At 47.2% G+C, this 11,584-nt stretch overlaps 1 protein-coding gene across 1 annotated transcript in view; it reads right to left on the bottom strand.

The window, feature by feature from the left end:
• Positions 1 to 393: 393 nt before the first annotated feature.
• LOC115382197 (NLR family CARD domain-containing protein 3-like) overlaps positions 394 to 11,584 on the bottom strand; it is a gene marked incomplete at its 3' end in the record, with an annotated part of 1,183,065 nt that continues 1,171,874 nt past the window's right edge. The window contains 6 exon segments of the mRNA XM_030083891.1: positions 394 to 553; positions 637 to 810; positions 4,122 to 4,930; positions 4,932 to 5,601; positions 5,917 to 6,259; positions 9,737 to 10,129. Of these exon segments, the coding sequence (XP_029939751.1) occupies positions 394 to 553; positions 637 to 810; positions 4,122 to 4,930; positions 4,932 to 5,601; positions 5,917 to 6,259; positions 9,737 to 10,013 (2,433 nt within the window).

Here is an 11,584-nt window from a genome sequence, read left to right as displayed (position 1 = left end):
ATCTTCTGGATGGTCCTGACGAAACAAGCACTGTGAATATCCTGACTGTTTCTGAAGTGTTCTGCCAGTGGTTCTAAGGTGAGGATGAAAAGGAGGATTGAGGGCATCGTTGTCTTGTCCCTCAACAGAGTGTGTGTGTGTGTGTGTGTGTGTGTGTGTGTGTGTGTGTGTGTGTGTGTGTGTGTGTGTGTGTGTGTGTGTGTGTGTGTGTGTGTGTGTATGGGGGGGGGGGGAGCACATGACATTGATCAACACCCGAGCTTCTAGTGAATGATAGAGAAGTCTGGATTTTATTTAGTAATTTCTTTCATAACTTCCTTTCCGAATGTGAAGAGTTCCAGTTCAGTCTCCATGAGGAGCTCCTGCTGTGTGTCCATACCTGAGAGTCTCCAGTGAGCAGTGTGGATCCTCCACTGCCGCTGACAGCTCCTTCACTCCTGAGTCTCCTGGATGGTTGTAGCTCAGGTCCAGCTCTCTCAGATGGGAGGACTTGGATCTCACAGCTGAGACCAGAGAAGCACAGCCTTCCTCTGAGACCAGACACCCTGACAGACTGGAGACACAAACATGGCTGCATCAAGTCAAGAAGGAAGAAGGAAGATCCTCCACATGATCAAGCAGCAGCTGGATCCTGACCTGAGAGCTTCCAGTTTACAGTGAGGACTCTCCAGTCCAAGAGACAGACGCTTCACTCCTGAATCCTGCAGCTGGTTGTTACTCAGGTCCAGATGTGTCAGACTGGAGGACTGAGAGCTGAGAACTGAGGACAGAGCTCCACAGCTTCTCTCTGACAGACCACAGCCGCTCAACCTGAAGAAGAAGCAACAATGAAAACCAGCTGACTGGACATCATGGACACAATTGTTTGGTTTTAATTATGAGACATAAATATTTTGCTCAGGTAAATGGATGATTGCATATCATTTCACTTTGGATTTGTACATTGTGTTTTGCCATCCTGCACAAAAAAGTCAGACATGTTCACATTTATGAAAACGTAGAAAAACATTTGCATGGTTTTAAAAAATGATTTGTATTTGTGGAAAAGAAAGGAGAAATTCCTTTTCAAACATCCTGTTCACAGATACAAACAAAACTATGTGAAAGACTGAAGTTCCAGTTGAGAACTTTGTCCTTGTGAAACTGAAGCGTCCAGTTTGTCTTTCTGTCCTCCCACACTGCAGCAGACTCTTCAAGGGGAGCAGAGTTTCAGCAGGAGTCAAAAACATGAAATGAATCGTCTCCTGCTTCTAGTTTGGAAATTGTAAATCAAAACCGTGAAAAGGAGCCTTTATGTGATTTTCTATTCTGTGTTTATTAAACAGCAGTGTGAGAGCCATCGGGAGTCAGCTCACAGAACTGTTCTACACTACATCTGCTCAGTCTGGAATCAAATGAGGCCACTAAGAATCTGATCACACTGAAAGCTGAATTAAAATGAGGAGCAGCTGGAACTACCAATCAGAGAGGATTCACAGCATAGCGACCGCCGCCCCAATCCTCCCCCCATGGGATGATTCTGGCTTCTTCCAGAGGACAAACACTCCAGACAGAGAGACCTGTTCCTACACAGAAGACACTCATGGACTCAGCTGCTGTTTGGACCACAATCACCACCTGCTGACAAACACACCCTGCATCACATGGCATTCTCAGGGCTACACACTACACATTACTCACAACCCCCCCTGCAGTGTCCCCCACCCCAGTGAGACCATGAAAGGCCAAGGGAGGGTTTCCCTGCTCCCATCCAAACAAAAAGACCCCTCTTGTTATAATCTCCAGTGTCTCAGTCAGATGTATAATGTCTCAATGCTCCTCCTCATCACACGGTGTTTTGTGAGCATCCTGGACTTGTCCTGCACTGTCAACAACAATGAATATTGATACTCATTTGACTTTTTTTAGTGCTGGGCAATGATTACATTTCTTCATCGTGATTAATCGCATAATTTTTTCTAATCACGAGTAATTGCATTATGCGCAAAATACAATAATGAATTCAAAAGTAATCTGTAATGATCATCCTGCCCTCAGCCGGGGACTGGGACTTTTTTTTTTTTGCAAGAATTCATAATTTTACAGTAATACTTTTACAATTCATCAAATATGATTTATAATAACTTAAAATACCAAGTCTTTACCAAGATCCCCCCCCTCACACACACACACACACACACACACACCAGCAAGAGCAGAGCAGATGGAAAACGAAGTTTATGAGGCACACTTCCTCAAACTTCATTCTATCCCTTACCTTCAGACAGAGAAGACAGGATAAATTCACTGACGCCAAATTGTGCCTCATTAAGACAAATTGTGTGTTGAAGGGAAATTTACTTTATCTTACGTGTTTTCAGTGCCTGAAGAATCTCCAGCGGGTCGAAACGTTGCCCCGGCAAAAGACGCGATTTAAGTTCCACTTTCATTTTTGTCATATTTGCGCTCCTTATTTCAGTTTGTGCCTTATACCAGCCTTTTCCTCCTGATTTTTCTGATAATTCGGCTGAGTTCATTATGGCAAATAGTGAGGAATTGACTGTGTTTCAGAAAGTGCTGCAGTTGTGTGTGCTTTTTGGACCCTCAGCTAGAAGAAGGGTGGGGGGGAGCATCAACGCCTGATGAAAATATTTGTCAGCGTTAAAGAAGCAGTGCGTTAATGCGTTATAAACGCATAACGTGCCCAGCCCTAATTTTTTTAAAATCATGTTGAAACTGTACTCTCCTTTAAAGGGCAACTCCGGTTTTTTGACACCTGGACCTTATTTATAGGTGTGTGCATGCTCATATACTCACTCAGACAAACATCGTGCAGCTCGGAGTCCTTCAGAAGTTATTTAGATCCAAACGATGTAGCCACACTAGCGGGGGTGCCAGCAATGGAGCGTTAGCGCGGGACATAATCTCTGCAAAATCGCTCATTTCGGCTGTATTTCTTCATCCATCGCCAGTGTTATAAAGTCAGCTCATCTACCGTCTTCAGGTGGGTCATCTGAAGAGCTGACAGTTTTCACTAACTTAGCCACAATTACCTCGGATGGGAACGTTGCGGAGCTCCTCTCCCCAGCAGAGAGGCACTTTGAGTTGGCCTCGGCTGCCACGGTGCCCCGGTGTCTGACTTCCAGGGGCCGAGTTGGAAAATGGCCCTCAGCTGCTCCACGGAGGCTCCGGACACCGGCGAAGACGCACAGCTCGCGCGCGGCCGCTGGGCCGCTGGACGTCTCTCCTCGCCGGGAGGATGCGTATCTCCGCTCCCCGGCGGATGCGCGCTCCGGGCCGGCCGCGGGACGCACGACGGCCCGCCGCGCCGAGGCCGGAGCTCTCTCCTCGCTGGGAGGAAGCGTATCTCTGCTCCCCGGCGGATGCACGCTCCACGCCGGCCGCGGGACGCGCGACGGCCCGCCGCGATGGCCCGGAGCTCTCTCCTTGCCGGGAGGAAGCGTATCTCCACTCCCCGGCGGATGCGCGCTCCACGCCTGCAGCGGGACAAGCGACGGCCGGAGCTCTCTCCTCGCCGGGAGAATCCAGATCTCCGCCGCCCGGCGGATGCGCGCTCCAAGCCATGCCGCGGGACACCGCCGGAGGCCCCCCTTCCGACCGAAAGGCAACCCAGCGCCGATGGAGGAAAAATACAGCCGAAATGAGCGACTTTGCAGAGATTATGTCCCGCGCTAACGCTCCATTGCCGTGGCCCCCGCTAGTGCGGCTACATCGTTTGGATCTAAATAACTTCTGAAGGACTCCGAGCTGCACGATGTTTGTCTGAGTGAGTATATGAGCATGCACACACCTATAAATAAGGTCCAGGTGTCAAAAAACCGGAGTTGCCCTTTAAGAGTCTCCAGGGGGTAGAACACCATCTACTTCATGACTGAACTATTTGGTTTCTTAACATCCAATCAGATAGACGTATAAAGACAAGAACAGAATTCACAACAGCAATTCAGAGTCTTGAAAGCAGTTTTGTAATTTGCATATGTAAGCAGGATGTTTGCAAAGGAGTGTCTTGTCTTTCACAGAAGAAAATCTCATTTTTTGGCAGAATATTATGTAGCCTTTGTGCTGGCAAAAAATAATACTGCGCCCATATTTTGGTCCATATCTGATCATAAAGTACGTACAGAGCTTTGTTGGAGGCTTTGACCACTGGCAGCAGCTTCAGAAGAGCCTCCTCTGAAGCAAAGTATTTATTCAGGTCAAACTCCTTCAGATCTTCTTCTGATGACAGTAAGATGAAGACCAGAGTTGACCACTGAGCAGGAGACAGTTTATCTGTGGAGAGACTTCTTGATCTCAGGGACTGTTGGATCTCCTCCACCAGAGAACCATCATTCAGTTCATTCAGACAGTGGAACAGATTGATGCTTCTCTCTGCAGACAGACTCTCACTCAGCTTCTTCTTGATGTACTGGACTGTTTCCTGATTGGACTGTGAGCTACTTTCTGTCTGTGTCAGCAGATCTTGAATTGGACTCTGATTGGTCTCCAGTGAAAGACCCAGGAGGAAGCGGAGGAACAAGTCCAGGTGTCCATTTGGACTCTTCAAGGCCTCGTCCACAGCTCTCTGATGGAGATGGTGGAGCTGAGGCTGTTGTGGAGATTGTTGAATGGCTGTTTGTTTCTCTTCCAGCAGGTTCATTCCATCGTTGATGAAGGTCTGATGGACATGAAGAGCAGCCAGAAACTCCTGAAGGCTCAGATGGATGAAGCAGAACACCTTGTCCTGGTACAGGCCGCTTTCTTTTCTAAAGATCTGTGTGAACATTCCTGAGTACACTGATGCTGCTTCGAGATCAATGCCGCTCTCTCTCAGGTCTGATGGATAGAAGATCAGGTTTCCTTTCTGCAGCTGATCAAAAGCCAGTTTTCCCAGATACTCTATCATCTCCCTGCTCTCTGGACTCCAGTGTGGATCTGTGGGCAGCTCCTCCATCATACTTGACACTGTTCAATTTGACCTGGACCACCAGGTGGTGGATGTACATCTGAGTCAGGGTCTTGGGCAGCTCTCCTCCCTTTCTGCTCTTCAACACCTTCTCCAGAACAGTGGCAGTGATCCAGCAGAAGACCGGGATGTGGCACATGATGTGGAGACTTTGGGATCTCTTGATGTGGGAGATGATCCTGCTGGCCTGCTCCTCCTCTCTGAACCTCCTCCTGAAGTACTCCTCCTTCTGGGGGTCAGTGAACCCTCGGACCTCTGTCACCATGTCCACACAGTCAGCAGGGATCTGATTGGCTGCTGCAGGTCGTGTGGTGATCCAGAGGCGAACAGAGGGAAGCAGATTTCCCTTGATGAGGTTTATCAGCAGAACATCCACTGAGGTGGGCTCTGTAGCATCAGTCAGGATCTCAGCTCGACGGAAGTTCAAAGGGAGTCGACACTCATCCAGACCATCAAAGATGAAGATCACCTGGAATTTTTCAAAGTTTTTAATACCTGCCTTTCTAGTTTCATTGAAGAAGCGATGAACAAGTCCCACCAAGCTGAACTTCTTCTCCTTCATCACATTCAGCTCTCTGAAGGTGAATGGAAATATGAAGTGGACGTCCTGGTTGGCTTTGTTTTCAGCCCAGTCCAGAGTGAACTTCTGTGTCAGGCCGGCCCTAGGCGAGTCCGAGACGAGTGCCCCTTGGGAGCGTGTTTTTCGAGCGGTCCCGACATTTGTTGAGCGGGGGGGGGGGGGGGGGGGGGGGGGGGGGGGGGGGGGGCTGAGGAGCGATGCCGAACAATATCGATCAGTGCCGGGCAGCGCCGAGGACGAGGAGCGCAGTGCGTCGGACCGCTGCACAGCAGGGCACACGGAAAACAGAGCGTCATGGCGCCCCTTGTACGACCGCGGCGCCCCCCTCGGGACGTGGCGCCCTAGGCGGCCGCCTAGTTCGCCTATGCCTAGAGCCGGCCCTGGTGTCAGGACTGTTTTCCCAATGCCAGCCACTCCCTTTGTCAGCACTGTTCTGATTCGTTGAGATCTTCCAGGTGGGTTAAAGATGTCTCCTGGTCTGATGCTTGTTTCTGCTCTGTCTGCTGTCCGGAATGCTGTTTCAATCTGTAAGACCTCATGTTCCTGATTGACCTCTGAAGTCCCTCCCTCTGTGATGTGGAGCTCTGTGTAGATCTGGTTCAGGAAGGCCTTCTTTCCTGCCTCAGCGACCCCCTCAGAAAAAGCCTCGAACTTCCTCTTCAGGTTGGACTTGAGTTCTTCCTGACAGCTCTTAGATGTTGCTGACAAAGGAAACTCTTGAGGACCGTCTTTCCCTATTTTTTTTTTTTTTCAGAGACAAAAAAAAAACAAAAAAAAACAAAGCTAGTTTTGAGTCATGTTCAAACTTCTCCAGAATACCATATTTTGGGACCATAAGGCACACCGGATTATAAAGCAGAACATCAGTAAACACCAATAAATCTGTTGATCTTCATAGATGACGGCGCAGCAGGTTAAAAGGCCCACTGGATAATAATTGTGGTCCGGTTGAAAGAAAGACAAGTTGCATGTCTTAATGCTGGTTTATTAATTTTTGGAACTGAGATTTCTGTGATGGTAACCATGGCAACAATACAGAAAAACAACAGTCTTGCCTGGAGAAAAAACTGTTGAGAGGGTGGTCTCTGTCTGCTTCTCTGACATGCACACACTCAGGTCCTGGTCTTGACCACCCTTCAGCTAACTTCAAAACTGAGAACTCACAGAATACATTGTAGAGGTAACAAAATCTTTGCTGGCTCTCGGAGGAGGCGGACGCTTTTTCTGTCGCTCCCTACTTTGCTTCTCCCTCCCTATTGTCTCTGCTTGCTGCTCTCTGTCTCGTCTGTTTTACTGGAGGAATCACTTGACTTGGTTTTTCGAACAAACCAAATATCAACCATGGAATTGATCAGCTGGTCTCTCTTCGCAATTGATATAAGTTTTTCAACAAAGAGCACAGGAGCAGGGATCCTGCCTGTCTGGACGGGATGTTCTACCAGTCTGTGGGGGCCAGTGTACTATTCTTCGCTGTGGTTTGCTGAGGGAGCAGCATTGGAGTCAGCGATTCCAATAGACTCAACAAACTGATCAGGAGAACTGGCTCCATGATTGGCTGCAAACTGGACACTGTGGAGGCTGTGGTGGAGAGGAGGACACTGAACAAACTGTTATCCATCAAGGAGAACCCCAACCACCTCCTCCACCCTCTCCACCACACACTGGACAGACGGCATAGCTCCTTCTCCAACAGACTGATACAGCTCCACCGTCACCTGGACAGATACAGGAAATCATTCCTGCCTCAGGCCGTCACCCTGGACAACAACTCCCACCTGGCTGACAGAGGAAACTCACAGCGGTATGCTGCTTAGGTTCTATTTCTCCGGACAACACTCTTATTTATTACCCAAGCAACCTCACTTTTCTTTATTCGGCTCTGCACACATCTCTTTCCTTTATTCCTTTATATATATATATATATATATATATATATATATATATATATATATATATATGTATGTACGTATATAATGGGTATTTGTGTATAGGTATGTCAATATATGTATTTAATAGCCTTCACTGTAGACTAATTTTTCTGAACTAATTACATATTTTTACTAAGCATTTTATCTTAACAGGCGCCATGCAGGAGAAATGCATGGAACAGCACCAGGACCTCTACATGACCTTCATTGACTTGACCAAGGCTTTCGACACAGTCAGTCGAGACGGACTCTGGAGGATTATGGAAAAATTTGGCTGCCCAAGCACCTTCATAGCCATGGTCCGCCAACTCCATGATGGCATGACGGCCCGTGTTCTGGATGACAGTGAACTATCCAATGCCTTCCCGGTGACCAACGGTGTCAAACAGGGCTGTGTTTTGGCCCCGGCACTGTTTAGCATGGTGTTCTCGGCAATGCTGACTGACGCCTTCAGAGACTACAAGCCTGGCATCAACATCAAGTACAGGTCTGACGGGAAGCTATTCAACCTGAGGAGACTGCAGGCTGTCACGAAAGTGAAGGAGACTGCTCTCAGAGAATTCCTCTTCGCCGACGACTGCGCCCTTAATGCCAGTGACGAGCATGAAATGCAAGCTGAGATGGACAGCTTTTCCGCAGCCTGCAGCAACTTTGGCTTTACCATCAGCACCAAGAAAACTGAGGTGATGTTTCAGCCAGCTCCAGGCAACCAATACCACGAACCACAGATTTCTGTGAATGGACAGACTCTCCAGGCGGTTGAAACCTTCACCTACCTCGGCAGCACCCTCTCTTGCACAGCCACCATTGATGCCGAGATTAACAACAGAATCTCCAAGGCAAGCAGTGCTTTTGGGAGACTGAGGGAGAAAGTCTGGGAGAGGAGGGGAATCAGCCTTGAGACCAAACTGAAAGTCTACCGAGCAGTCATCCTCACCACCCTACTCTACGGCTCGGAAACCTGGACTGCGTACAGGCAACATGAAAAACAGCTTGATCACTTTCACCTCAGATGCCTCAGAAACCTCCTCCACATCGGCTGGCAGGACAAACTCCCCAACACGGAAGTCCTGAAGCAGGCAAACCTCCCCAGCATCACCACCATCATGCGCAAGGCCCAACTCAGGTGGGCTGGCCACGTCACCCGAATGCCAGATGACCGCATTCCTAAGCAACTCCTCTATGGAGAACTCTGTCAGGGTAAACGCACAGTTGGGGGGCAGAGAAAACGATATAAGGACAGCCTCAAGGTCTCGCTAAAAGACTTCAACATCAGCACTGAATCCTGGGAATCACTTGCACCCCACAAACCCGGCTAGCGCTAACTTATCAGCAAAGGAGCCAATGCAGCAGAGGAGCGCAGGAGCCTCCAAGCCGAGCAGAAGAGAGCAGCACGCAAAGCCAAAGACACGAGTACCAACAGCACAGCGCCTACCCACTACTGTCCGACCTGTGGGCGAGGCTTCCTTGCCCGGATCGGCCTCATCAGCCACCTCCGGACACATCGTTACCAGCTCCACCTCATAACAGATGTCATGGTCATCTTCGACTACGAAGGACGAACATATTTAATAGCCTTCACTGTAGACTAATTTTTCTGAACTAATTACATATTTTTACTAAGCATTTTATCTTAACAGGCGCCATCATGGAGTCCTTTTTTTGTTTGGAGTTTTTTGGCAGCTTGAGCCCCAATGGTTGCACAAGCGTTATCTCTCCCATTGTTACCTTTTCCCAGTACACACCCACACCGCAAGACTCCTGATCACAGTGGGTGTGCTGTTCCACATAAAGTGCACCAGATTATATGGCACACTGCCAGTTTTTGAAAAGAGTTAAAGGATTTTTAGTGTGCCTTATAGCCCGAAAAATATGGTAAGTTAGGTTTTACTCACACAGTTCGTACACACATCACCAGAAACTAGAAGATCTTAGCTTTGGCATTTCAGTATGTATGATGACTGAAACTCTAAATATGTGTTACTGAAGAGGTTTTAAGTAATGTAGACTAAAGATTTATTTTCTCATGTGCTTGTTTTCTCTTCAGGTCATTAGACTGTGAACGTCAGACTGACTGTCTGAATGTCATGTAGAAATCATAAACTGATTGTCAACATTAACTACGAAGATTGGTGGTGTTTCGCGTGAAAGAGAGAAACTGTAAGGTGAAAGCAAACAACAGAATGTCATTGATATTTTTCCTGTATTTATTCTTCTCTGCTGTTTCGTGCTGTGCAAATCTAAGTTATAACACCATCAAGTTTTAACATTTCCAGGACTTACCTTCAGGTTGTGAGATATTTTTAGAGTGTTTCTGCCATACACCCTTTTTCTTCATTTTCTCTAAAACCATTTTAGTGACTTCAAAAGCATGAGTGTTGTAGGTCTGGCACATCTCATCTACTGTGTCCTCCCTCTGCAATGTCTCCAGTTTACTCTTCGGGATTGGTTTGAACCCTTCAAGGACTCCATCTTGCCACAAATACCACTTGAACCCTCCAAAGTCTTGATCTCCCAAATCATCCAGGATTCCCAGGAGGATTTCTGAAGGTGAGCTCATCTTTGACCTTGTGACGAGTCTGATTTATCTCACTAAACTTTCACTCTGTGTTCATAAGTCCCTGGAAAGACCACGGTGAGGAGCTGACATGTTTGATTCAGGTGAGATGTTGGACTCTGAAAAACAAACAAAAAACAAAACAAAACAAACAAAAAAAACAAGTGTACTGATGAGCTCCATGCCAATTTTCTATTGTTTCAGGTTAAATCTATTCAAAGACAACCTCTGATTTTATTTGACATGTTATTTGAATTTTTGACTCCCGCTGATTTTATCATGCAGTAATATTCTAGACAAGCCTGAATGCAGACGAGCAGTGAAAGACCAGGAGTTACAAACCAGCTGCCTTATTGACTAGTGCCATTTAGAATGTCAGTTCAAATTTTCAAGTTCAAGTTTCTGTGTAGATGAAACTCCTAATTGAGCTTGTTAAGGCAAACAGAAGATAGATGTGGTTCTGCACCTGCTGGGATTCTCTTCATGCTTTCTATTTGTAATTTAACTGTTCTATCACTAGATTATGTGTGTGAGCACAGTGAGAACTGTACTTATATTTACACACAATCTTAATGTTTAGGACAGGCTGATGAATTCCAGACCCTGCCTGGAAATGTTTGCTCTCATCACACACAGATCTGTGACAGCACAGCTAATAAATGAGGCCAAAGGGGTCAGAGACACAACTGAGCTGAATGAGCAAGAAAAAAGGGTCGTGGAAATATGAGGAAATGGGTTCTTCCTCTTTCAGAGAAATAATGTGTCCTGCAGAGAGGAGGAGGAGGAGAAGAGCTGACAGAGGGAACAGGGAGTGTGTGTGGTCTACATGTTGACACCTGCATGTGTCCAGAGTGAGATGTCCTCATGTTCCAGCATGCTGCTCTCCGGAGTTCTCTCTCTGTTAAACACATGGTTTGATTCATTTCTACAGAAAGTCTCCTCCAGTCTGGTTCTACAGGAAGTCTCCTCTGAGTCTGGTTCTGCAGGGTTCTTCCTGTTAAAGGAGGAGTTGTCCTCTCCTCTATCTCCTGCTGTCAGCCCTTCTGTCTGTCTCTGCCTGATATGAGGACACCATCTCACCCTGATAACTGACACAGAGTTGAAATATGTGACTGTTTCCTGTTTGCTGTTCAAAATCAATGTAAAACTGCCTGAGACTACTGTGTGAGGACTGAAGAACATGACATGAACACACAACTGCACCTCGTGTATGTGTGTGTGTGTGTGTGTGTGTGTGTGTGTGTGTGTGTGTGTGTGTGAGTGATTGCATGCATGCATATGTATGTACATATTTGCATATGCATTTTTTATGTGTATCACCACTGAGGTCAATGATTGCAGACACATCAAGAGCATCAGAGTCTCCCCAGCTCCCACAGATTAACTACACACACACACACACACACACACACACACACACACACACACACACACACACACACACACACACACTTGGAGGCTGTTTCTGATGTGTGTCTCCACTAGAACAACAGGTGTCCATAATGTAGGCTGGACAGACACACAGACACACAGCCAGCAGCCACACAGTCAGATCCAGTCCAACACAGCGTTGT

This window comes from Salarias fasciatus, chromosome 23 (genome assembly GCF_902148845.1).
Source record: "Salarias fasciatus chromosome 23, fSalaFa1.1, whole genome shotgun sequence".
NCBI classification, from domain to species: Eukaryota; Metazoa; Chordata; class Actinopteri; order Blenniiformes; family Blenniidae; genus Salarias; species Salarias fasciatus.
This window is presented reverse-complemented; position numbering and strand designations above follow the sequence as displayed.